The sequence below is a fragment of the Barbatula barbatula genome (assembly GCF_947034865.1).
Source record: "Barbatula barbatula genome assembly, chromosome: 5".
In the NCBI taxonomy this organism is placed as follows: Eukaryota; Metazoa; Chordata; class Actinopteri; order Cypriniformes; family Nemacheilidae; genus Barbatula; species Barbatula barbatula.
In genome coordinates, this window is record NC_136769.1 from 17,775,420 (window position 1) to 17,802,976 (window position 27,557).

The 27,557-nt window shown below is 39.2% G+C and overlaps 3 protein-coding genes across 5 annotated transcripts; 2 read left to right on the forward strand and 1 right to left on the reverse strand.

The window, feature by feature from the left end:
* Nucleotides 1-1,979: 1,979 nt before the first annotated feature.
* Nucleotides 1,980-3,047, forward strand: gper1 (G protein-coupled estrogen receptor 1; the record flags this gene model as incomplete). The annotated part of the gene is made up of 1 exon (XM_079455762.1): nt 1,980-3,047. The coding sequence occupies exon 1, from the start codon at nt 1,986-1,988 to the stop codon at nt 3,045-3,047; it is 1,062 nt and encodes a 353-aa protein (XP_079311888.1). The 5' UTR covers nt 1,980-1,985.
* Nucleotides 3,048-7,356: 4,309 nt separating this feature from the next.
* Nucleotides 7,357-10,650, reverse strand: h3f3a (H3 histone, family 3A). 2 transcript variants are annotated; one of them, XM_079456767.1, is made up of 4 exons: nt 10,487-10,650; nt 8,429-8,569; nt 8,174-8,327; nt 7,357-7,741 (listed from the first exon to the last, which is right to left on the reverse strand). In XM_079456767.1, exons 2-4 carry the CDS (start codon nt 8,554-8,556, stop codon nt 7,613-7,615), a joined length of 411 nt encoding a protein of 136 aa, XP_079312893.1. In that variant the 5' UTR covers nt 8,557-8,569; nt 10,487-10,650; the 3' UTR covers nt 7,357-7,612. The 2 variants fall into 2 exon arrangements, with proteins under 2 accessions (XP_079312893.1, XP_079312892.1); XM_079456766.1 differs by lacking the exon at nt 10,487-10,650 and adding an exon at nt 9,341-9,419.
* unkl (unk like zinc finger) lies at nt 10,105-25,143 on the forward strand. Of its 2 annotated transcripts, XM_079456764.1 has the most exons (16): nt 10,119-10,225; nt 11,128-11,337; nt 14,675-14,851; nt 15,360-15,493; nt 15,606-15,741; nt 15,916-16,033; nt 16,129-16,213; nt 16,328-16,494; nt 16,869-17,057; nt 17,832-17,894; nt 18,483-18,660; nt 18,789-18,881; nt 18,966-19,199; nt 19,314-19,510; nt 19,839-20,096; nt 20,315-25,143. In XM_079456764.1, exons 1-16 carry the CDS (start codon nt 10,161-10,163, stop codon nt 20,468-20,470), a joined length of 2,460 nt encoding a protein of 819 aa, XP_079312890.1. In that variant the 5' UTR covers nt 10,119-10,160; the 3' UTR covers nt 20,471-25,143. The 2 variants fall into 2 exon arrangements, with proteins under 2 accessions (XP_079312891.1, XP_079312890.1); XM_079456765.1 differs by lacking the exon at nt 16,869-17,057 and having other exon boundaries at nt 10,105-10,225.
* The last annotated feature ends 2,414 nt before the right edge of the window (nt 25,144-27,557 follow it).

The window sequence follows — 27,557 nt, forward strand, 5'->3', positions numbered from 1 at the left end:
ATCTTGGACCTGTGAGAAAATGCAGAGATTCCTTTGAAGAAGGATTATTTTCCAATGGTTCAGATCAGGGAGACTATATTTTATTTGGTCAATAACAAATGCTTTTTCATCTATTATTGAGCGATAAAGTCTGAGCAGATCGTAGGTTGAGAATGAACTGCATTTAAATCACATGTATGCATTTGGCAGATGCTTTAATCTAAAGAGATTTACTTTTCATTATACTATACATTTGTTTCTAAGTATGTGCAACCCCCTGGGATCAAACCCATAACCTTGGCATTGCCAGCGCGCCATGCACTAACCACTGAGCTACAGGAAAGGAAATAATGTTCTTTCTGAAGTAAAAGAAAACCGTGAAATATGTCACTGGTTTTAAATCAATTTAGAATTCTTAAAGGGTTCTCAAATCTAACGTTGTGTTTACGGATCGAAGATAAGATTATTATCAGAATCTGTAAAGATTTGTATTTTTCAAAAGTTTTTCAAACTTCACAGTAAAGATTACATTAGATATGTATATGTGTAGACATAGATATGTAGACATAAGATTGTGTCCAAATACATTTTACGGTCCCCCGAGACTGAAACGTTTTTAGCTCTCGTTAAACCATCTGCATACATCTGAAAATAAGTTATCTAATTTTGGAATGCTGGCTGAACTTCTAGACTTTTCTGCTGCATGCCGACCAGTTTCTTTTGGAATTTTACCCAGGCTGACAGTTTTAAAGGTTAAGGTATTTAAAGTCAGAACCGGTCACAAAGACCTCAAAACGGCAGAGTTTCTTTCTCATTATTAAGTTATTCACACATTTTTGGTTCAGGTCTATTTAAGAATTGAAGTTTTAAAGCATTCCTGTAAAGATTACAAACTCAGACAAATACATTTGTCTACTAATAGAAAAGGTTGAACAAATAATTTTTAAAAAACTTGTAAAAGTAGACGTTTTCCCGCTTTTCATGCAAATTTGATGTTTTTTTATCTGTAATTTTAAGTATTTGACCGCATTTTTAAAAAACATGATAATTCTGTACAATAGTAAATAACTGTTTTTTGACATCGTACTTGGAAAATCTGTACAGAATATTGTATCACAGAACAATTCATTCCTCATCATGGCCTCTTTCAAAAATCACAAAACCTAAATGCAGTTATAAAGAATGAACATAAATGTATTATGCCATCGTTCTGTTAACTCTACGTAAGTGAGAAAAATCTAGTTAGATCCTATCCATCCCTATGAATGAGTTGTCGTCTTTAAGCCGTTTATTAACTGTGAGGTTAGCACATGGGTTGTCTGACAGCTCAGGGCGCTTCAATGCATCTGTTTAAGACATTGCTTTGCATTTTAATAAGCTAGTAGACACTCAATTCCTCCGAGGAATCAATTAAAACTCATATGAAGGCTACCATTAGGTGCAGAATCAGATAATATTAACATAATATTTACATCATTTTTCAGTCTTGCTTAAACAGTGACGCCCATAAAATCAGTGACCTCAAAAGACACGTATTTCCAACCTCAATGTTTTGTTCCTCAGATAATTATGTTCCTGATATGATTTCTATCCTTGTCCTTTTCCCAAGGTGTCACAGTGGTGGTGTCGTAATCCGCGGCAGACTGAAAATCATGCTCATGGCCTGGATGAGAACAAACTGGCCTGGATTGAACACGTGCGAGGAACAACATTCGCAAAGGAGAAAAAGAAAGCACGGCCCCTAAGGAGACGCTTGGTGTTTGGTACCATGGATCACACAAGTCCAGGCAGCTGAGAGACTGCCCTGATAATGGAGGAGCTGGCTTGCGTCTTCTCCTCTCACTCCATCTCAAGATCCGAATTGTCCCGGATGGTGTCTTAGAAACTTGTGGAAAGAACTGTCATAATCAGAATGCCAATTTAGCCTAAATGACGGTTCCTATCCATAAAGTGAACTTGGTACAAATGAAGTATGTAGCTCGATTTGAAACGCAGACTCGGTCAGTATGGAAGAGCAGACTACCGCTGTGATTCAGATTTACATGAATGGCACTGAGAGTCTGAATGCTTCTTATGACTTTAACGTCACTGATGTCAAAGAAAGCACCGACACCTACGAGTTCTACATCATCGGACTGTTTCTCTCCTGCCTTTACACCATTTTCCTCTTCCCCATCGGCTTCATCGGTAACATCCTCATTCTGGTGGTCAACCTCAACCACCGAGAGAAGATGACCATCCCTGATCTCTACTTTGTGAACCTAGCGTTGGCGGACCTCATTCTGGTGGCGGACTCGCTCATCGAGGTCTTCAACCTCAACGAGAAGTACTACGACTACGCCGTGCTGTGCACCTTCATGTCGCTTTTCCTCCAGGTGAACATGTACAGCAGCATCTTCTTCCTGACGTGGATGAGCTTCGACCGCTACGTGGCCCTCGCCAGTTCCATGAGCACCAGTCCGTTGCGAACCATGCAGCATGCCAAGCTCAGCTGCGGCCTCATCTGGATGGCGTCCATCTTGGCGACTCTGCTTCCTTTCACCATCGTACAGACGCAGCACACCGGCGAGGTGCACTTCTGCTTTGCCAACGTCTTAGAAATCCAGTGGCTGGAGGTGACGATCGGATTCCTGGTGCCCTTCTCTATTATCGGCTTGTGTTACTCGCTGATCTTTCGCATCCTCATGCGTGCTCAGAAGCACAGGGGGCTCTGGCCTCGACGGCAGAAGGCCCTGCGCATGATCGTGGTGGTGGTGCTGGTTTTCTTCATCTGTTGGCTCCCAGAGAACGTCTTCATCAGCATACAGTTGCTCCAAGGCACGGCCGACCCATCGAAGCGTAGCGAGACCATGCTGTGGCACGACTACCCGTTGACCGGACACATCGTCAATCTGGCCGCCTTTTCAAACAGCTGCCTGAACCCGATCATTTACAGCTTCCTCGGAGAGACATTCAGGGACAAGCTGCGACTCTTTATCAAGAGGAAGGCCAGTTGGTCAGTGGTCTATCGCTTTTGCAATCACACCTTAGACTTGCACATTCCCGTCAGGAGCGAATCAGAAGTGTAGAATCTCACAAGTGCGGGTGCTTGAAGTTGTCGACTGTCAAACGTGAGATCTGTGATTTTTCTTTTTTAAATGAAGCTTTGCAGAACCTTTTGAGTCAGGACAGACAATTTGGGTCAAGAAAGAGGGACTCGTGTGTTTGCTTTATTCTAAAAGTCAGCATGAGTAAAACCAGGAGTATTCAGGGTATCACATGTGGGTGAAATGGAATACAAGGCAAGGATTCACAACTACGTTTTACAGATAATGGAAATGCAAAGAGATGGAGTGACAAAAAGCAGGCTTTTATATACTCAATGAGCCCTTCCTTAGGGAACAAATAATGATCACCTGCGATCTTCTGCCTTAATGTGATTTATATTTTCCTGTTCATATATTCATGTTATTGAGACTGATGGTGTCAACCACTTTTTTCTGTTTCAAGACTGAATAAACAAATATTTTGTAGAATTTCTGAAGATGCTAAACTTGGTGAGTCTTTATACAATTTATTTGCGTTCATTTGACTGAATGTATTTAAACCCAGCTCCTTGTGGCGAACAGTGTCCAGGTTTACATGGAAAACATCATTAGGGAAACATTGAAGTAGATTCAGTTCAAAGCAAAACATATTTGGAGGATTACATTTCCTCTGGGCAAGTGTTATTGACACTAACTCCAGGTGTTGGCTCTTGTTTCCTTACGTCTGGAGCCGGTGGGCAGGTGGTGTGCAGGGAGCACACGAGGATATAAACACATTATTCAAGACTTCAGAAATTGGTCCATTGATGCTGTTTACTTGCACCACAGTAATATCCGCACGGTTATCATGTCCATTTATCTAATTTCTTTATACTGGTCGTAAGGTCATTCTACCATCCAAAACATTTGTCAGTAGATGGCTTTAAGCAGTGGGAAGTAATTCAACAAAGGTCTAATTCATTTAGAAAGCAAAGTGTCCGTTGTGCGTGGCAAGACGGCGGTTAAAAACAATGCGGATATTCAGTAAAACTCCAGCTTTATGGGCCATCATTATGTGTCAAGATGAGACGTTGCTTTGAATGTCATTTGAGCCATTTCCACAATCAGAAATGACAAACAATTATAAGCTGATTAAAACAAGGGGATGTTGATGACAGGAAGCCGATATTCTCCTCTAGAGAGAGTCCAGTCGTGCCCAGGGCTGAAATAATATATGAATGAAATTATTCATAAACATTAGTGCAGTCTGAGGGCACTTTCCCAAGTAAAATACAGAGTAGATAAACAAATAAAAGGAAAATGAGGATTTGAAAAGAATCCATTTTTGTCTTTGGGAAATGCTTTTTGTTAGGGTCATTCTCATTGAGCTGCATACAGCATAAAAAATGTTCAATCAATAAAGACAGGCGGGTGAGGAATGATGTCATGTATCTGAGTCTGAACGGAAGATTCTGTGATGCTGCATTTATGAGAGTCTGAATTTGGCACAAACATTTTGTTCCATAAATGTACATATAAATTGAATTTAAAATGCATACAAGGTATACAGTTTCAACCTAAATGTGTTCACGACCTTAGGGCTGTTGACACACTGTCCTCTACATTAACAGTTCATTAAAGATGAACAAAGATGGACACTGTTATTTTTGGCCATAATAATGTTGTGTTTTAATCACTGTATTGCAGAAATTACAATCTAATGAGAATCGTCATTAAAAATTACAAAGCAACCAAATAATGGTCATGTCTGCACTGTACTGTGTGCCCTAAGCATGTGACAGATCTAGACAAAAACTGACTCTTTTACTTTTCAAAAAGAAGCAAGCAACATGATTCTGCAATTCAGACAAGCAGGTATTCAGGTTCATATTATATAGGTTCGTAATATATAAGCCGCATAATACATAAATCTTTCCATGTTTTATTAATGAATAAAATAATAAACACAGTAGCTATGCAGAGATATACATCCACACTGTTATGACTTTGAATGCACTTTGTACTAAAATCTTAAAATGTGTCTATTAATTTATTCGGGCAACTCCTGTGGATGTTAAGTCAAAACATCAAATATAGATTCTCACAGAATATTTTTATTACCAATATATTGAATCATCTGTTTATATTTTACTAAACCCCTGATGATGGAGTCCAAACTTCAGAAAAAATATGCACTATGCACAAGTTTTATTTTTAAAAAAAGAGAACAATGTGACATGGATGTGACAAAAAGATAATACTTTGTAGGATCTCTGGGAATTAAGCAATCATACAAGGGACGGCTCTTTTCAAAAAACAATTTTGATTTTTTACTTGATGAATGTGTGAATTGAAATATAAATGGACTGTTATGGACGTGACAGTTCACTTACCAGACTAAAAAATGTGTTCTCTGGTATCAACCCCTGATTCTATTATTGCTAACACAAAACGTCATACCAATTGAGCTAAAGAACCACATTCATCATCAACATAACTGATAATCAAAAACATCATTCGTTATGAAGAGCTTTGTGATGATCGGCTTATATGAAATATAGCAATATAGTATTCAGGCCTGGTGTGGTCTACAAAACAATATTTACTGGTGACACCAAGATTTGTTGTTCCAGCTGTGATAACCCAGCCTGGGAAAGATGTGCAAGCACGGTTTGAAAAACAATTAATAAATGCTTACAGACATCAGTACCATTGTTGGATTCACATATCTCCAAAGAGACAGACTATGATGTCTTCTGTAATAAACAGACTTGTAGGGCATGGGTAAGGTTGCCTCTTATATAGAATTGGGAGTTTGTGATGAGAACAGCCCGAGGATGATTTATAACCATCACAGAAACACACAGATAAGTGATGTAATAAATGATGCAGTCAGGACCATTAGACAGCAAAGGTGACGCCACGGCAGATGGAACCCAGAGGATCCTCAGGTGAAAAAGCCAACAAGCCGTTCACTTTTATATCTGTGTAAATATGAATAAAAAGAGACGGGATGATTGAGGCAGACAAAGAGCCAGAGGTGAGGGAGAGAGGCCGAGACAGAGACTGTGAGAAGAGTGTGTGTGTGCAGCTGGAGTTGAAGGGTCTGACGTCATTGAGATCCACTGCATACTTGTGTTCTATTGGTCTGTGAGATTTCACTTTCATGTGGTTTAATGAAACTGTTTATCAGACCTCCTGCTGTCTTAAGGTTTTTAATGTTTACTGTTTGTATTCGCACACATTAACAAGTACAACAAGTAATACGTCTTAAAAAATAAATCAGGATAAACAAGAGCTCCTTGCACTTGACTAAAAAGAGGATGGGAAAACGATTCAAGAGTGAATAAAACAACAGAAAAGACAGCATCCATCACAAAAGGGTCACTGCCGTTTGTCAAGTGTAATTAGGGTGTTGAGAGTTAATGCATATGCTTACGAAATATACGTTTGAATAAAAGATCTGATGCACAATTACATTTGCCTATTAAAATTCTCTCTGAGAAAAAAGAAAAGGGAAGGCTTAGGTAACATCGGGAATATTATGCTTTAAAGAGCAATAGTTTAAAAACAACATTTGTGAATCCTAAACAAACAAATACAATAATATGAGGTTACAGGCCACGCAACAAAGACAAAACATTCTGAACCTCAAGGTGCAAACTGGCCACTAACCACTAGCGGGCGCCATCGTGTAGGAATAATTTAAATAGTAAATGTGTGTTTTAAAAATTTATCCTAAACAAAGACCAATTTGTCTATGCTTAAATCAAGTCAATCTTCGATACCAAGTTCCCTTAGCTTCATTACAATTTTTACTTTAAACTTACTATTGACTTTTAAAGCAATATGCTGGATCATTTGTTTTAGCAGACTCATATTACAAGATGATATTTAGAAAACATTCATTTTTAATAGTTAAACTCCTGGTATTGCTGCAAAATGACACCAGTTTGCCCCCTGGTGGCAAAAACGTGTAAATGTTTCTCATTTATGAACAGACTTTTAAGTATGACGTATGAATGTTTAGAAGACCAAACAAGCGTCGGAAAAGCTGAAACTGCAAATGTTGAATTACCCATCTTTCTAGTTATCCCGAGATATTGAATATTTCAGTGGATAGAAACAGAGGACTTCAAAGATTGTTGTGGACAATGTCAGAATGTGCTGGTTTATACAGCATCATGCATTGAATATGCTTTATGGACATTTAAAATTTGCTATAGTAGTAAACCATAGAATTTTAATTCAGTATGGTCTTTGTATAAATATAGTATACCTCCTTAAAGCAGTCAACTCAGACTATTAAGATTATGATGCTGCCATATTTCAAATGAAGGCAAAACATTTAACCAAAAGACAGAACACAGAACTGAGGTAGTGTAATTTTATTTACAACTCAAACGTAAAAAGATAAGTGATAAATACTTTGCACATGCAACTAAAGCCACTTTACAATGCATTCTAAAATGGTTATTCTAGATACACTCACTTGAAAAACCTGAGTCTGTAAGGAATGTTTTACAAAAATGACTCCAATGTACAAATCCAATTGCTTTTACACTGAGTGTTCATTAAAAGTTAAAAATAATGTTTTGAAAAAAGAAAAGGGGTGGTGAGGGATTGAATTATGCCCGTTCTCCTCGGATTCGCCGTGCCAGCTGGATGTCCTTGGGCATGATCGTGACTCTCTTGGCATGGATGGCGCACAAGTTTGTGTCTTCAAACAGACCGACAAGGTATGCCTCACTTGCTTCCTGTTTAATAAAAATTAATGTATTTATTAAGGTAAAATAAAACAATTGCTTATCAAACCTGAGTTTCATTTAAAGTCCCTGTGAACTGGAATTTGTGAAATAAAATTGGTGTTTTGATTGGTTGTATAAAAACAGCTGTTGTATTTTGTCTGATAGTTGAAGGGGAGGAGTTAACAGATGCTCCGCCCAAGCAGCCTACATACATCTTTTAAGATGTATAGTTATTACAGGGAAGAAGAGCATTTTCAGATTTTAATTGAAGATTGAGGGCACTCAAATGGTTAAGAGAACGACTCGCATTGCTAAATTATTTACAATAAACACTGCACTAGTAATTTCTGTAAACACTGTAGTCAGATTTACTTCACAGGGACTTTAGGAATATTGTACATGTATGTGTGTATATCCATTGGTCCCTAACAAATAAATTACCTGCAGTGCACCAATAGCTGCACTCTGGAAACGCAGGTCAGTTTTGAAGTCTTGTGCGATTTCCCTAACCAAACGCTGGAAGGGCAACTTGCGGATGAGCAATTCTGTTGACTTCTGATAACGACGAATCTCTCTCAGAGCAACAGTTCCAGGCCTTACAAAAACAAAATGAAAATCAATTAAAAATATATACATATATATTATACAAACATACTGAATGAGACTATTTTTATGCAATTTTGCAAGCATATTCACCTGTATCTATGGGGCTTCTTGACACCTCCAGTAGAGGGCGCGCTCTTTCTCGCGGCTTTGGTCGCCAGCTGCTTCCTTGGCGCCTTACCTCCAGTGGATTTACGCGCGGTCTGCTTGGTACGAGCCATTGTTTCTCAGTCTCTAGAATGAAAAAAGCAACAAAAAAAAACCACTTTAAAAAAGCGCCAAACGCGTAATTTTCATTACCTCAAAATGGCGGCTTCGTCCGGGTCTGATCATTTGTTATTGATCCTACCATTTCCGCTCCCACTGCATCTAAATTAACGTCTTAATTAAACCGCAGTGTTAAATTAACACTATTTGCCGTTGTAAGCCAAGTTAATAGGCCAATAGGCTTTTGTCTTAAACTGAACAAAATTCCAAAAATCATCAGAAATAAAATCGCCATCGGTTTCTCGATTATGACCGCTACAACACTCAGCAGCCGGCACCAAATACCCCTATGGTCGGACTCAACGAGTGATATACATTATAGTTTACAGATAAACGGGGAATTTAGTTAAGACAAGCGCGATTTCTTATGCAGTTTCGATCAACCGGCAACTCGAGATTTTCAGCCCAAATTGGATATACCGTTTACAGACTACAGACCATTGTCCAAAATGGCGGGCAAATATGCAAGTTATACTGATCAGACAAACCATGAATATCAGATACCACGCACGCTTCAAAACGCTGCTACGACACGACAGGTTTAACGAAATAAACAACATCCGTGCAGACGTTTAAAACGCCGTTCAAGACCATTTGAGCGCGCATCACAAGTTACGAAGAACGTAACGCTAAGCATTCGAGCAACTAGTTTGTTGGCTTCTCTTAAAATCTCTAGTCGGACAACTGGATTATTCTTCAATACCAAAATACATACAAAAGACACAAATCTAAACAAACCTCGTTGACTAGAGTCGAACTCCCACGTCGGATCCCGTATTTGAAAATACGAGGGTTGTGCTTCAATATATATCTGTGTGGGCTTCTGGTTAGACGCGCCCACACTTGACGTATTCATCTCTCATTGGTTTAACAACACACACTCCTCCTCCCGGTCGTTTCGCTCCATTTTCATTGTTTACATGTCAAAAACCGAAAGCGCGGCCTGTTTACTTTGTGCTGTAATTGATGCATTTGGTTGCTGGGCCGTAGTAAGCTATTAGCCTCAAATCCCACATACAATATAAAAAAACGATATTTTATAACGTAATTATTTGATTAATAAAGAAATCAAGAAGTACATCATTTGGTGTGCAGAAAACTGAGTTTATGGAAATGTACATTTAAATTGTTTTAAGTAGATGCTTATCTAATGGCTGGGATACACTAAGGTTTTAAACTAGACATCATACACTTGCAGACTCAAAGTTTCAGATAGAAACACACCCATTGAACTGATCAGATCTGCAGACTGGAACAGACTTTCTGCAACAAGTACAGACTTAAAATCTGAGCAGTATTTTAGTGTCATTTAAATCATTTACAGTGTCACGGTTTGCTTTTTGACTGTAGTTATATACGGTCCGTATTGAGTCATTTTTGTCTAAACAACCGCATTGGTCCAGGCATAATTACATTATAGTAGTGCTGCTATGCAGCATGGTCCGTGTCCCATATTTGTTTGTCCCGCCAGTTGCTCATATTGGCCTTGCAGCGGCGCGCGAGAGCATGAGTAGACGAGAGGGTCCCCGCGCACGCGCTATTATTGTTTTGACTGAAAATGCCGTCGGTTTCGAAAACGGCGGCGAGCGCTTCTCCTCAAACCGAGAAACCAACCCACTATACGTAAGTAAAGTTAACATCAAAGAGACGAAAATACATTTATGTACAATCCGATGTCTATTCGGCAGACGTTTGTCGGGTGTGTATTTGTAACGCTTGCTGTTTCTTCTTCCTTCGTGCGTTTAAAATGGTGCTTTTCCTTTTGTAAATTCTTCCGAATGCACGCGGCTCTCTCGGCTTAATGCTGATCAAATAAACATTTCGTCAATGTTAAACGGTGAATTGTAAGTCGAATCAACGCTTTTCTTGCGTTTTGCAACTTACAAAGGCGGTTTTCTTTTATTCGCTCAAAGCCTGCTTGTCCGAAAGCTTGAAGACATCAACACCGCGCAGCAGAAGGAGCGAGTCGAGACTCTCGCTAGATGTAGCTAGCAGGCTGGTTTGTTAGCTGCATCCGCCTCCTTCCTCCGCCTCGGCCCGCGTACTCTACGCTCCTTTTGCGCCGTACGCTCGAATGGTTTGAATGGAGCGTACGTCGACATTTGTGCGTAACTGCAAACGCTAATCGCGGAGCACTTAGCGTAAGCTTGTAGTGTTGCGGAGAGCCTTGACAAATAGCCCACGGTGGCTAGAGTTGATGCTATTGATATGTAATTGTGATTTAGTTTTTTTCCACTTTTGAACGCGCATAAGAAATACTTTTCGATGTTTAATAGACGATGAACAGGTGGCGCACGAAGCATAACATTTATTTAGCGCTAGTTTTTAGCTGTCGTGTGGTAGCGTCAGAGAAACTACGCAGTGAACACAGCCACGACCACGACTTAAAGTTGAACTTATTACAGCTCGTCGCAAAATGCGACTCGACACCGCCGCGATGCTTTATTGTTTACATCGCTCAAGTTCGGTGTTTGGCGATGTAAATAAACAATGATTTGTAACATCCCGTCACCTCTTTTTTGTAGATATTTGAAGGAGTTCAGGACCGAACAGTGCCCGCTGTTTTTGCAGCACAAATGCACGCAGCACAGACCCTTTACGTGTTTCCACTGGCATTTTCTGAACCAGAGAAGACGGAGACCCATACGGAGAAGAGACGGGACTTTTAATTACAGTCCCGATGTGTATTGCACCAAGTATGACGAAACGACGGGAATATGCCCTGACGGAGACGAGTGAGTAACTTTTTCAGTCGGACGGCAAGATAATAAACCTTTGCATAAAGCACGCTTGCAAGTTGTAGACCTTCTTTACTAATGCACGTTTAAATATATACTGTATATTGCAACACACGTGTGTTTAGGGGTCAGAATGAGACATTGTGTTTTTTATTAACCTCAAGCATCACCTTTCGTGTTCTGTGTGTTTTTGCCTCGCCTTGCGAGTGTGCTGCACACGCCCCTTTAATGCGATGTGATGGCAGTCAGTCCGTGAACTCACTGTTTGATGTAATGTTAATGTTTGACTCGCTCGTCTTTCGGATTGTCGAATCACTACATGTCTTTCTCATCGCGTTGTATCTCGCCTCTATCTTTACACTTTTGTCCAATTTTGGGTTTATCGACACACATGCTAAGAACGATGAGAAGAGTCGCGCTTGTTGTTTTCCTTACGCGCTGAGAGAACAGAAGGACACGCCCCCTGTTTTCTGGTTTGTGATTGGTCCTCCAGCCGCACGTACTTTTTCTTGAATGGTGCGATTCCCCCTCTTTTTAAAAACTCGTGTAAAGACTGATATTTGCTTGGAGTTTATTCAACTGTAGAGTAAGTTTGATCAATTATTTGAGATGATTAGTTTAATGGTGAGAACCGTGTTACTGTAAAACAATGCTCTTTATAGATGTATAGGTTTCTAAATGGTCCCCTATGGGAAATTGCATTTATTTTTGTATTGTTATTATTTTCTATGTATACCATATGACTACAATAGTTGAGTTCAAATAGCTCAGATACCATCTGTAGTGTCACCTCTTACTTTCCCTAAAGGCATCACTACTACTAGGCTTATGGGATTATGTGCATATGCATTGCAATTTTCTTTTCATGCTACAGATTTTCTTGCTACGTCCTTAGATATTGCATCTTTATTGTAACGTTATTTCTTTAAATGCAGCATTTACTCTCTTTGACATCTTTAGTGAATTGCTCTTGAACTCACATTTATGCTAATGTGTCAGCCTTTAAATAAGATTTGATCCATTCTGTGTCGTAGCTCCCAAATAGTGCACACTGCACAATGTATGTCACATCATTTCTTAGATCACACATCCATTCATCCAGTAGCAGCCGTTCAGTGCTGACATCATAGCTGTTGCCATAGTAACTGTTGCTACCTGAACAAGATGCAGTTGCTATATTTGAGAAGATTATTGGCTATGTAGCAGTTTCACTACAGGTCTGTGCACCTCCACAGTGCTGTCTGTATTGTCACAACCCAATTTTTCATGTGCCTTAAATATAAGTTTCTTTTTTAAATCGGATCTGTCTGCATTGTAGATACAATATGCGTGGCTCCTGTCCGTTTAGTGTTTATTGCATTATGAAAATGATAAAATAGTTAACTGTACGACAGATTTAGTGCTGTGCTGATGATACCAAGGAATGACTTGTAATCTTAAATTTATAATTTTAATTAAACCAAAAAATATTCAGCTATACAATGCTGGAACATCAATTCTTTTGGTGGGTGGTCTTATTTTTCTTACGTTTGATAGCATTAAATCTATGACAAAATTAAAATGTCATGAAATCTGTGGCTCCCCCTGGATCCATCTCGTGGCCCACAGTTTGAGAACCACTGTCTTGTTTTTTATCTTTTTATTGACATTGTAAAGACGGTTTCAGTGGCAGCAGGGCTGTTGGATAACTCTTTTGCACATAGCAATAGTTTTACAGAGGCTTAAAGTTTTGTTGTACAAGTATACATCACATAAATAGGCAGAGAGAAAGGACATTAATGCAACATACAGATGGATAAATTAGGGCCATATCATTTTTAGTTTTTTTCTTATTAATTATTCCGAGTTCTGTATTTTCAATGTTCTCCTATACAATAGTAAATACATTTGTCCATAAAAAAAATTATACTATAGCATTTATAATATAATAATAATATAATTGTAGTGAAATTCTTGGGTACTACAGTTTTATTCTGGTTTTCTTTACTTCAGTAAATATTAAAGCATACTAGTCTTTACTACAGTTTGTAAATTTACTACAAGTAGATACTTTTTTCATCTGGTTCAAATTAAGCGTCTTTTATTTTGGCTAGTTGTCGCGAAGACATTTGAGGTTCAGTGTGTTTGACGGTGGCTTCACTCAAACAGTGAAAATAGCAAAATAAATCCAGAACAGCTCTGTGGGTGAAGTTCATGTGTTCATGTCCTCGTGTAGTGAGAAACAGACAAATCCACGACTGTCAAGCTTGTAACATGTTAAACTGTGCAACTACGTTTACTCTTACACACGCAAATTACCTATTTCAATAGTAGAATTCTGCTTACGCGATTCCTTCAACGTTTTCCCACATCGCGCAGAAAATGGACTCAATGCAGCCAGAAAACAAGTTTTATTCGCAAAAACTAAATATAAAGGAAAATAAATAGTGGTGTGCCATTTAGTTAATTTCACTTGCGAACAAGCACAATGACAAACGCACTTCACACAAACATGCGGCTCTGTCTAATGCACGTGCACTGTATCGCACGCGTACTACACGATTACTTTTATTCTAAGCACAGACCGATTTTTTTCGTGGCATGTGCGACATATATGCCCTGGGCAGCAACATAAACAAATGTTATGTAGCCAACACTTAACTTCCGGCTGACCACTGCAAGGAATCAATAACTGTTGATTAGTTTTAATTTAATATGATTTATATACAATAACATTTTAATATAAACTAATATCAATATACATGAAATCTGAAATAAACAGTTACATTACTAGCCCTCCAATGAAACCATCTAAATTCTTAAAGCCGGGAAGTGTTTAACAAGTGTCTTGACTGTTTTAGTCAAGATGTGAAATCAGAACATTTGAAGTAACGTTAGAGCTTTGTTTTTTTTAACATTGCATCCCACTTACAGCCCAAGAAACAGTCTTTTTATTTTTATAATAAATGCTGTTCAAGTGGTAAACTGTCCTGAAATGCCAGTAATAAAATAAATTCCGTTCAGTGTGGCTGACTAGTGATTTAACGCAGGGAGACACAACAAAACGTTAACGTTGTTTTCCATGTATAATTATATGTTACAAATTGTGGTATGTACGAAATGGCTGCAAGGCAAGAGTGTGTAGTAGTTATTTTGCAACATGGTTATGTACTTGTTTTTCTCCCTACCACTTTCTTTGGCTCCAGGATGTGCAGCCAGTCAGCAGGCGGTAAATAATGAGACATGCAACCCTCAGCACAAGGCCAATGTTGCGTTACTTGCATCGTGTTTTTTTAGTCAAATCTGTGAAAATTTGTGGCTTTTTATTTATTCTGCACCTTTTAACCCTTCACAGTTGTCCCTATTTACACCGGACCACCGGTGACACAGAGCGCAAGTACCATTTACGTTACTACAAGACCGGCACCTGCATCCATGAGACAGACGCTCGTGGACACTGTGTGAAGAACGGCCTCCACTGCGCTTTCGCTCATGGACCACATGATCTTCGTCCACCAGTTTATGACATAAGGTATGAATTCTGAAGCACTTAGGCAATAGCAGGAAAGAGGAAGTCCTCAAGCTTGTGGCATTAGAATAGAGACAGGGGAATTTGCCACTGTGCCCAACCCCGACTAATGTAAATGTAGCCCAATATAACAGCACTTAACACTAGACGTCTTTTGGGTATATCAATTGTTTTCAATTGCATAAAACACACATTTTCGGTTAATTGACACCTAGGGTATTTGCATAACTATTCAATTCAGAAACACGCAGCCAGAGTGATTAAATGGGGTGGGGGTTAAACCTAACCTGATTTGCATGCAGCACAACATAGCTGCAAACAATTCTGATCTGGTCTGTAAGCGTGGCTCACAAGTGATTAAATAACCACAAATATGCCATCTCAGCAGTTGCCTAGCAACGTATATGTGGAAATAGCAGTTACATCAAGACCGGTCTTGTTTTTTACATCTGCTGTTCAGAGCTGTTGGTGGTTTGAATGGGTGGTCTCACTTGCATGAATACATTCACAGAGAGATCCAGGCACAAGAAGCGCTGCAGAACGGACAGTTGGGATCCGGGGAGGGAATTCCTGACCTGCAGCCAGGTGTGCTGGCCAGCCAGGCCATGATTGAAAAGACCCTCAATGAGGACCCCCGCTGGCAAGGTGATACAAAACTTCTGGGTTCACAATTATGATTGTATGTAAATTAATAAAAGCTGAATTGGTCTGTCACTGAAAAAAAAAACTTAAGCCATTGTGTTTACATTTTTTTCAGACACTAATTTTGTTTTGGCCAATTATAAAACGGATCAGTGCACCAAGCCTCCGCGTCTGTGCAGGCAGGGCTATGCCTGTCCCCACTATCACAACAGCAGAGATAGGAGAAGAAATCCCAGAAAGTTCAAATACAGGTAACGTGGCAAGACTTAAAAGTCTGTATACTGCTCCTAAAACATATTTTTGTATGTTCTTTTTAGTCTTCTATTCTATTATTAAATAACGGGATGACCATTATTCTCATGAATTCTCATTTTTGTAAAAAGGCGTTGTTTTGGTCGAGCACCTGTATGTTTTATGTGTAACAGATCGACCCCGTGCCCGAGTGTGAAACATGGCGATGAATGGGGTGAACCCTCAAAGTGTGAGAGCGGCGACAGCTGTCAGTACTGCCATTCCCGCACAGAACAGCAATTCCACCCAGAGGTGAGACTGCCACACCTAAACACTGTCGAATGCATATAGTGTCATCATTTTTTATATAAATGTTATTTTAAAATTCTTCTTATGTCTTTTTCTAGATTTACAAATCTACAAAATGCAACGACATGAGGCAAACTGGATACTGTCCAAGGGGCCCATTCTGTGCTTTTGCACATGTGGAAAGTAAGCACATAAACAATACTGATTGTATATGGTCAATAGCCGAAGTGTAATCATTTCATGCAGTGACTCTACACTCTGTATAGTTATGCATAGGATGTGTGTTTGTATGTGCAGGAATTCCATCCACAGAAGAGACCATGAGCACGTTGCTCACAGCCATGCAGGCAAGTTCTCAGTCCAAGCTGGGCTCGCAGCAATACCCAGAGTGTCCGATCACCGACTGGAGCAGCAACATGAATTCCATCACCAGCAGCGCTAGCAACAACGGCCAGACAGGAAACGTACGTTTTCACACACTTCACATACACCTGCTACACATATTCTGCACTAAAAACAGTTCACCTGTACGTGGTAGTGGTTGTGAACATTACTTAGAACGCAGCTTACCGATTGTGCCGATGCTGCCGTTTCTCATTTTATTTCAGCGGTGTTTCATTCTGTTCAAATTGTTTTGCTTTGCATTAATGTATATTGCAGTCTGTGTTGAAAGCGGAGAATACCTCAGATTCGGTCCTGATTCAAAACACACCAAAATGCACCCTATTCTTGAGACTTGAACGCTCTCGCCTTCGGATCGACAACGAAAAACACCACAAGACTATTTGGCTGCGTCCAAAACCGCATCATTAAGACCATCTGTGCTTTTCTTCTTCAGGTGTCTTGCTCTAATAGTCCGACTGTAACGCCAAGCTCAGGAAGCTACAGTTCTTTGTCCCCAATTGGACCCATCGGCAGGCCAAAATGCTTTACTAATGGTAGCTTATGTTCAGAGTCCACCACGTCCAGTGTTTCCTCTCCGACGTCTTACTATCCCAAAGCTCCGGGTTTTGAACGGGAGGATCAGGTACACATGACCGTTTTCTCTAGCCCTTATTTAAGGGAATTCCTGCGGAACTGCAGGCATGACACACACTGCAAACTTTCTGTTTCCATTTTATTTTGTGCCCTTGGTTCATTTCATTTGCTATCACCGGTTTTTCGTTCTGGCTTTTTTATGCTTTGCCAACTGAAAATCATTACCCTATAGCTGTCAGGTAAACGGAAAAACACATTTGTGAGATTCAGGGTGTGGTAACACTGTCTGCTTGGTATTATTACATCGCCTTTTGAAATGCATTCCACGTGAACTTGTATGTCAGCCTTTTTATTTTGAGTTATAATTTGTGTACCTGGATTACACATGCTAAGTGATGATAGATCTAAAGTAGTAAAGATCAGAGAACGACATCCTAAAATATTAAAATGCGTCATACTGCAATGTTATACTGTTACAATATTGACCAAATTGACCCAAAAATAAGTTTTCTGTAATGTTGTTTCAAACCCGAATTACCTCAATGTTAGGTAGGTTCCATCTCAGTCAAAAAATACTGAGCGCGGTGACTGAGAGTGTCGGTCTCCATCTTTCTGTCTTCTGGGTTCAGAATGAAAGCTGAAAGTGCTCGAAAAAAATGAGGGTGTATGACAATTTTCTTTTTCAATGAACTATCCATTTAACCGAAGGGTGTTTTACCTCTTTGTTTTCTCTCCTGAGCAGGTAGCAATTTCCTACATAATAACACTTCAGGTTGTCTTAACAACTTCTGTGCGCATGATATGTCGTATTTTCTGATTTCAGGCAAAGAACCAGAAGATCCAGTGTCTGGAAAATAATCCAAAGTTAATGGACCAAGACAAACAGGTAAAGCAGACCAGTCCTCACATATACACATGTTACAACTGCAGAAATATGGCTTGCTGGTGCCATAACATGTTAGAGCAACGGAGGAAGTTAACATTCATATTTCTTAGAAATAGTTAATAATAGAACCCTGTCTTAAAGTTGTAGTTGACTCAAAAAGGAGAATTCTGTCATCACTTACTCACCCTGTTGTCATTTCAAACCTCTGCTTCTTCTGTGTTATGCTGAAAACAACATCAGTACCCATTCACTTCTATTGTATAGACACAAAACCAATGCAAGTAAATTGGTACCACTAATTTACAAACATTCTGCAGAAGAAAGTCAAACAGGTTTGAAATGACAAGAGGTTGAGTAAATGATGACAGAATTTTCGGTCGAACCATCTCAACGGTGTTCTTGTAATTCAATTATGAATTATATTTGTTTGTACAAATGTTGAAGTACATGCATCCCTTCAAATAGAACAGGGACATATCTGAGCTGCGGTGTAATAATGATCCGGACAGTTATGCAGTTATACATGTTCAAATCAATGATTTAGGACGCTTGCTCACAGAAGTCCTCTCCGACCACTTTCCTTCACAGGCTCACAGCGGAGTGTTTTCAGTGGTGAACCCGCTAGCATCCAGCATAACATCGAGCATCACATCCAGCCTGGCTTCCAGTATTGGATCTGACAGTTCATCACCCACCACTTTATCAACCATGAATGCAAAAGCCACGCCTTTCTATCCAGGCAGCAATACCGTGGAGTCCGTAATAGGTAAGCACGAAGTATTTTGGGCAACACATGAGATTTATGAGACGGACCGAACCCAGATCAGAGTGTTTAGTTTAGTCTGTGGAAATAGGTGGTTTGTTTTGAAAAGCATACTACCTTTTTGCTTTTAGGATCTGCACTCGACCTTAATTTTAGTGACATCAATGTTGCCTCCCTTGATAAAGACTTCGAGGACCAGGATAACAATGGTCTTTGTTTAACAAGTAAGATGTTATCTTCGCCATTTTTTTGTCACTAATCTCAGACACTTGTTACCAGTGTTCATGTTTTAACTTGTTCTTCCATAGGTCAGAGGCTATTAGGAGGCTCCGCTCCTGTCAATATTCCTGGCTCTCTGGCTCGGTCTTCCTCTCTGCATTCATCCTCCTCTCTTTCCGCCTCCCCTCTCGGCTCACTGTCCCATTCTCTGTCCCAGTCTCTGCTCACTGGAATGGCCTCCCAGCATAGCCAGCCACATGTGCCGCCTGTTAATACCGAGCATGGCCTTCTAGGAACACCCACGTCTACGCAAAACTCATTAGGTATTGGGAATTCCATTTCACATATACAGTTTATATATACTGTATGTATTTAATATGTCAAACAGTAAAATCAAGTGGTATGTAAGAGAGCCTTTGTTTAATGTTTGACCTCAGGTCTGAATGGTGGAGCGGGGAGTATATGGGACTTTATGAGTGGCAGCTTCTCTCCCAGCCCGTCTCCAGTGTTCAGTAACCTTACCTCCAGCACGGTCGGCTCCAGCAGCACAGACATCGGCCGACTCCTGCGAGAACTGGACGACGCCAAGCGCAAGATAAAGCAATGGGAAGATGCCTGGCACCAAGTCAAACAGGTCAGATGCTTACTTAAAAAAGCTTGTTTATAAGAGGCAATGAAAAGTCTCTACGCATTTCTAAGAAAAGTGAGAGCCATTTGGGAAACTGTCTGAAATGCATTTGCATCTATCTCTTCGAGAAAGTCAAAGGGATTCCAGTTTCGTTGTAGAAAGGAAACAGAAGCAGTGATGATTTGTTGATAATCACACAGCGAAACCTCAAGCTATCGTCCTTAAGCTTCTCTACCAATGCAGCGATTAACAGGAAAGCCGCACGTGGGTGTAAAATCAATTAAGAAAATCCTAATTCTCATCAGTTTGCACTTGTTTATCACCTGTTTATCAGGCCTGCGAAGCGTGGCAGAAAGACGCTCACGAAGCGAAGGAACAAGCTAAATCAGCCGAGGCGGAGCGGCAGCTGGCGGAGCAGAAGCGCGAGGACACCGAGCGAAAGCTGAAGGAACTTCAAGGAGACTTTGATGCTTTGTGCCGCTCGCCGAACACACCCCTCCTGCGCAGCTACGGCGAGCTGGACCAACTGCACTTGCCAAAGCTGCGCTCCATCCAGAGCCAGCTGCGCTCCGACCTAGACCTCATAGACGGGGTAAGAAGGAGCAGGTCCCAACACGCATACGTCATGTCACATATACACACACTCTAATTATAGCCCTGTACTCTTCTCGTCACGTAGTAGACGTAAGCGCACGCCCATTCGGTGGCTTACGGGGAAGAGTAACGCCCACACCAGTCAGTCATGCATGACGCACTGCATTGAACGACTTCCTGTAAGGTGTGACTGACGTTAACTCTTCTTTTTCACAGGTTATATATCAGCTACAGTCAAAGAAATGTATAGTTTGCCAAAAGCATGATCGTTCCATTGTCCTGCAGCCTTGCCAACATTATGTACTTTGTCAGAACTGTGCGTCTGGTAAAACGGAATGTCCATACTGTAAGAGAAAAATCTTGAAGTGGTGATGTACAGCAATGAAAAGGTACTATTTAACGATTTAGCCCTTTGAAGAACTACTAATACATAATATGCTTACAATTTCTAAATAGCATTTTTTTGTGTCTTTCAGTATTTCATATAGTGATTAAATCCAATAGTTTTATTAGAATCTAATAAGTGGTGTTTGACTGATACGAATCACATACCTAAATGCAATATCTGCTAGATTTTCCACGAAGCATTAATCGACTTCCCCTTGGTTATTACCGTATTGGTAGTTTGATGGCCCTGATTCGACTGTTAAGAATGATTTCATCGGTCAGACATCATTAGCGCTAGTAGCTACGTGAAGACGATTCATTTCTTGTTAAAAGCACTTTGTCGACTTGGAAAATTGTCTTGAGGGTATTTTAGAAAATTAGCTTTGAGCTGCTTTGTAGTTGTTTTCTCGTTATTTTTTTTCTTCGTAGATTTATATATATTTTTCCCAAATACGCTAAAGTTTAAAGCTTTCGTGTGTACTGTGAAACATAATAGAGTATTTCATTTTTCTTACTGTTAAATCATGGTATAGTGTATATATCTTGTTAGTTTTCATATAAAATAGTACTAAATAGTAGTTATTACTTTTTCATTGTTACTTCAATTTTTCAATCAAATAAGTGCAAACTTTGGATGCATTTAGGCATAACCAGCAGCTGTAATATCAGTAAGGCACATACTGTATGCTAAGGCAGTTCGTAAAATCAACTTCTCCATCTTATCGTGACTATTATGTAGTTAGATGAGCACATGTGTCCTGAAGTCCTCAGCGACACAGTCGTTTTTTGATTTTTGGACTTTTCAGATATGTTAGGACGTATCTGTTTTCTGGCCACTCCCTCTTAAGTGCCTTGCCTTAAACATATTCAAAGCGTCTGTGAAGAGTTTAGGATTGATGTACAAAACCCATAGTTAAAGATTACTTGTGCAAAGTTTCGCAAAGTATGTCGTTTTCAGTAGTATAATGGATAACATAGATAATCGGAGCATATATTGGCCCAATTGAATACTAAAGTTTTTCCGAGGGTCGGCTAAAGTATGGTTCCTTCTTTCTTCATCAACGATGGTGCTTTTTGGGTGCAGCTTCATTATCTTTAATTGAAAAGTGTAGGGATATTCAAATCAGGAGATTGATGTATTTCTCCGATTGCACAAACTAAACTGGCTTAGTGCATTTCGGTTCATTGAAATGTTTAGAATTGTAATGCTCTGTAGTGTTTACAGGCAGAAGTCGTCCGTTTTTTTTTTTGTTCGTACCCAAATTCAACAGTGTAACGTGCTTAGGTTATCTAATTGAAATGACCTGCTACTGTGTTAACTTCGTTTCCATTGACTTTTGTTTCTTGTTCCTTTCATATTTACGGCAGCGCGGTAAATTGTCAGGTACACGGAGGTGCGAGTTGTTTTTTCTTTTGTAAACGGGATGTACGGTATTGTGCAAAAGGGATGGTTATCGAGGGTCTAATTGTCCAGTCCCTCATGTTTTATTTCGGCTTCACGAGGAACAGACAGTGTATATATTATTTCTCGCGTTTGTATCTGAATATACGAGGTCTGTATGTAGCTCATGTTCTCGACGTTCGGTCTGGTTTGTCAAATGAAAAAAAATATTAGAATAAAGTCCTTGCATGTGTCGGTGTGTGGATTTTGTTAACCAGCTAAAGCTCTAGATCACACTGCCAAATGTATTTGTGCGGAGCTGATGTGTCCAGACGATAGCTCAAAATTATTTCAAAATATTTTTGTACGATGCTTCAAAAGCATTGCTTGTCTTTTTTAGTCCGACCAGCGATCGATTTATTTTGTAAGAGGGTCGACATAGGTTGTAAATGGATAGGTCTGGAGCTTTGCAGATGTCACTTTGTCGGGGGACTAGTTCCATTGTTTGGTTATCGGACCAATACGAAGGACTTCATTTACTAATGAAATGTGGTTGAAATGTTTGGGATTTCACATGTACTTCTCAAATGAAGTCAAATGTGGACTTTATTCAAATGAACCAAAGTGGTATTGTAGTTTTTTGTGTCCGAGTTTAAATGAAGTGATGTACAATTCCTATGTCAGTTTTGCCATGTTAAGTTTGACAGGACAACTATGCCAACTCTTTCGCTGACAATATTAATGGACTGAAAGCCCATTTTTGTAGTTTCAACCAAAGACCTTTACTGTTCTTCTTTGATTTCTCTAGCTTCAATTTTATAACTGCGTTTTTTTTCAGCACTCTGAGGAAGTAGTTAGGAATAGAAAATGACCAAATCATTTAACCTTATTTACATAATGTCAAGAAAGTCCTAATGGCATCATAATTCTTTCATATAGAGGTTGTGTTTTCTTCAGTTCCTCGGTGAAAACATAGTATTGAATTGGCTGTAATCTACAATGGGGGAACGTCATAGTAACGAATGCATATTTGTGTTCATATAAGTGGCCATATGGAATAGTGCTTGTTTTAAGTATATATGATTTCTTTTTATACTAATAGTACTTATTTGTACAATTCTCAAATCAGTTTTGAACACATTAGTGGTTGTGCACTACTTGTATGCTGTCAGGAATTTAAATGAGTATACTTGGCCCCGTAAGGTGCTCTCTTTAGTTTCCATTTGACTGGTGTTTGTTTTTCTGTTTAGTTGTGATTCTTCAGAATTAGGATATGAAACGAGAAATCTAACTTATTTTTAATTTTAACTTAGAAGTCTGTTATTGTATTGTTAAATGTTGTCTGCCATGGCTTTGATTGTGATGTAAAACGAGTCCCTTGTTCACGCTAGTTGAAATGGCTGAGACAGACAGCGGTCACATTTACGAATGCATTTCTTAGCCTTAAATTTCTTGTTTTTGGCCTAGTGGAGCTTGCCTGTCGTTTAGTGAGTTAAACAGATTTGTATGAGTACAAAAACATACGCTTAAAAGAGACTTATGAACAGTTATGCTGCTTGTTAATATCGTTGCGTTTTTTTATTGATCAAGTCTCTTTGGAACAAATTTGTGCCTTTAATAAACCATCGTATTGAAAGTATTTTATTTGAACAAATTTAAGCTTACAAAATGAGCCGAATTTCAGTGCCTTGAGATATTTTAACCTGTATTTCTCAAAGCACGAGCATCCTGTTACAGATCTCTGTAGGCTTCACCACTGTATTAAAGTAATATTTTGCCATGTCTTTGAATAATATTCAAGTTATGATTCTAGTTTTCAAAAAACAATTCAGCATGACGATGCATTTACACAGTTGTGATCCATTGATGTTATGCGATTGTATTTCTACCAAGAATGTGTTTATAGCAGCAGTTTGTCTCAATAGTTTGTGAAGCATGACAACATTATAAAGGAATAATTACTAAAAGCTAGTCATTTCAAGTTTGGACTTCAAAGTGATGTTCTGTGTTTTTGATATTCCTAAAAGTAGCTTTTCACTACCATAAATATCTGTGTGAATAACAGATAGTACATTTTGTTTAGTACATCCAAACCACAGCCTGGTTTTATTTCACCTCTGTCTGCATCAGCCATTTTTATACCAACTGTAATTTTTTATGTAAAGTATTTTCATTTGTTGATGTAAGACCAGCCATCTGTAATTAAAGAAGCACCAAGAACTCTTTTGTCTAGCAATGTGTAAATTATATTGGAAATTTGTATCGGAAATGTACCGCAATGCTCTGCGGTGGAAATAATCAAAATGTCTTTATTTGCATTCATGTGGACTTTCTTTCAGTTGTATTCATTTTCTAATTTTGTTGTCTGTCGGTGATTATTGAACCTAAGGATTTATGCAATCTTGTATATACATATTACAGATGTTTAAACTGGTTAAATTTAGCAAACTAGCCAGGGAAAATACCTATTACAACAGTGATGATTCTCGCTAAAACAAGCATTAGAATTTTGTAACCACTGTTTCCTAGAATTAATGTTACGCTTAATCGAACATTAAATCCCTGATTATTGAATGTACCATTCAAATTAGATATAAAATGGGTCACTGGAATACGATGGAGAACAGTTAATCTATAATAATGTAGCACTAGTTTTGTGAATTGCGATACATTACAAACGAATACATTTGTAAGTTACACGCTTGCAGTTTTCAAGTTTGTGTATTTATCGGTGTTACAATTTGATGGAAATATGAGATGTATATTTCTCAGGGTTTTACAGGAGAACTGTAGAATAGAGAGACATGTCCAATTTTCAAAGGAAACTGCAACTCAGATTTATTTCAAAATGAGGAAGACATTTATATTGTAAGGAAGAAACATATCCCTTATTTTGGTACAGTATGCATCAATATATAGAACAGCTTATATTCAAATTAGTGTTAATACTATACAATTTGCTGTCATTATAATTCTTTGTGTTTGTGTTGTCAACACGAGACCTTAAAACTTTTACTGGGAGTTATGCGTTTTAAGTTATGGAGGCTTCTTTATGGAATAGTTTGTATTGTATGTTTGGATGACATGTATAAGGCCAGAGAGGTTTTTCTTCACTAGAATGACTTAAGATGGTATTATTTATAATGCATAATCTTTTTCTAGTAGTGTATCATTTAAAATTGTTAACACTTGTCTACACTACAGCAGTTATGCAATGGTTTACAGAATTCATGGAATTATTTTTATCATCTTGGGAATTAAAATCTTTTTGATCTTTAACCCGGCTCGAGTGTTTTTGTTTGCTTGTTTTTCTGTTGTGCATGTTACTCATCAGCTACGTAAGAACTAGTTTTTAATGGGTCGTTTTTTGTCAACACAGATGAATGTTATATAATGACAATATTGAGCTATACACAATCATTGAACCGTTTAAAATGTGATATTCATTGCTAAGCATCATGGGATCACTTATGATGGTACGGTCACGTGGTGACGGCGAGCATCAAACAGGTAACACAGCGATTGTTCTGTCTGTAGACTCACACACAAACATGCATAGGTATCATATAAAAAACAGTAAACATAGTTACTGTGAGACGTGTTTCTTTGTTTCTGGTGTGCTGAGCCAGCCGACCACCAGATGGCAGTCTGTCTTAAGCATTTAGTCTGATTCTGTATCAAGAGGTCGAAAGGTTTCAACAAGAAGGTGGTTTGGCAGAGAGCACTGCAGGCACCAAAACACAAACACAGTTCCCGTCCTCATTTCAAAGGTTGTTTGCGGCTAGTAAAACATCAACAAGTTTTGTTTCAAGTTTGTCTAGTTGGCACAGGTTTCCGATGCATTGTCAACAGGGTGAGGACAACACGACCATCTCGCCTTGACAGAATCCTGATGTTGAGTTCAAAGACTCTTTGACAGCAGATTTAAAAGTATGCGACTGTTTACGTTCCAAACTAGCCCCAGTATCTGAAATAAAAGAAGGAAAATGTCTAAAACCAATGTAACAGTGTGCTTTTATACAAATGCCATATGCCAAATGCATATACCATGGAAGGAAAAACTTGCTGCGATTGTTTCTGTGCTGCACACTCGCACTGGAAATACTAGTTTTATGTCTGGAAATGCCTTTTGATATTACAGGGGTCCTGTGCCAACACACAAATGGTGTCAAAAAGCTTTGGGCAGAGCTTTAACATCACATCTGCTTTTTTCTAGTAAGTAGACGAAGAAAGAGATAGAAACCTGTTGCTTGGATGGATATATCAGTGCATTTGCCACATCAGAAGCACACGTAAGCCTATGGTAAAGCTGTTTTGTTTGATAACGCTGAGAACTTGACCAAAGCGGTCTCTCCATACTCCAGAGTGAAGTGTTCAGAGAGAGGACGTTAGGAGAAAAAAAACACGAAGGACATGTTCTGAGAAGGACATGTTCTGAGGAGACATCGCTTACAGGCTGTCATGTTACTGTAAAGCCGCTGACTTCTGAGATCTGAAAGGTGTTCGAGATTGACAGACAATTATCAGAGGGACGTTTGAAGGGAAACAGGTTCTGTACATACCAAGAGTGTGAACTGGTGATGGGAATTTCAATGATGGACGACTGCTGTGATCTAAGAGAAAGGAGAATAAGGTATGCAAAAAGCATCAAACCACTCGAACCGACATGTGGTTCTCAACATTGCATTTTAAGCGTTGGCCCAACACAAATACAACTATTTGTGATTAAAGTGATTTTAAATCCGTTAATGTTTCGAAACATCTTTTTTGTGTTTTGCAGAAGAAAGTCATGAGGGTTTGAAATGACATAAGGGAGAGTTTTTTTTTGGTTGGGGTGAACTATCCGTTTATTACCCCGAGCACCTCTGTACAGCTTGACGTGTATGACTGGTATGACGTGTACTATCCACAGCGACCGAGTGCTTCACCTATAGGCAGTCTAGAAGACTGATCTTCTCTATCTCCTCATCTGCAGCATCAGGCAATGAGGGGACAGCTCAACCTGTTGTCCATCAAGAAACAGTGGAAGCATGACAGAACACTACAACCCAAAGCCATGGTCAGTGTTTGGACGCGGGCGCGATTCCTCCATGTTTCACATTTCTGTACCGAGAGATCACGCTGTGACGTTTTGATCTTCTATTGGTCTCACGCGCTCACGTGGTATGAATTCACAGGTCAGAGTTCACCAAACTTTAAATATTGTTGGACTGGCTTGTGTTTCCGGTCTTACGAACGCGTACGAATGAAGGGAAAGGTCAAGTGTTACCGTGGCATAATGCAGATAGATGGAGTTTCCAGACAAATTCAGTCAGCGTCGCGCTACCAGCAATGTGGCGCTTGTCTCCCACTCTCACTCTCAATACATCTCTGTACTTGAACTTGCTCACTGTTGGCTTTAATCACCTGCTCTGCAGTAAAAACCTATAGACTGTGGGAAATATCTGTCTTTCCATTTCTTTTGACTGCTTCTCGCAACAAGCCGCTCCATTACAGCATTTACACCCTATTCATTTAAATTGCCTGTAAAACATTCATGTTGTGTGTTTATGTTTGTATGTTTATGTGCATTCTGATAAGAGTGTCTGCAACCCATCCTTGAAGTTTTTCACCTTGAAAGGGCTTGACAAGAGGTCTGTGCTGTCGGAAGAACATGGACAAGGTCGCATGTACAAAAAGGCCATTTCTTTT

What these genes read in the sequence shown, in the direction of transcription:
- unkl (XM_079456764.1), top strand. Translation starts at nt 10,161, where the DNA reads ATGCCGTCGGTTTCGAAAACGGCGGCGAGCGCTTCTCCTCAAACCGAG. An exon ending in AACAGCAATTCCACCCAGAG is followed by an intron (nt 16,034 to 16,128) that starts GTGAGACTGCCA and finishes GTCTTTTTCTAG; the next exon opens with ATTTACAAATCTACAAAATG. An exon ending in ACAACGGCCAGACAGGAAAC is followed by an intron (nt 16,495 to 16,868) that starts GTACGTTTTCAC and finishes TTTCTTCTTCAG; the next exon opens with GTGTCTTGCTCTAATAGTCC.
- h3f3a (XM_079456767.1), bottom strand. Translation starts at nt 8,556, where the DNA reads ATGGCTCGTACCAAGCAGACCGCGCGTAAATCCACTGGAGGTAAGGCG. An exon ending in AAGAAGCCCCATAGATACAG is followed by an intron (nt 8,328 to 8,428) that starts GTGAATATGCTT and finishes TGTTTTTGTAAG; the next exon opens with GCCTGGAACTGTTGCTCTGA. An exon ending in CAGCTATTGGTGCACTGCAG is followed by an intron (nt 7,742 to 8,173) that starts GTAATTTATTTG and finishes TTTATTAAACAG; the next exon opens with GAAGCAAGTGAGGCATACCT.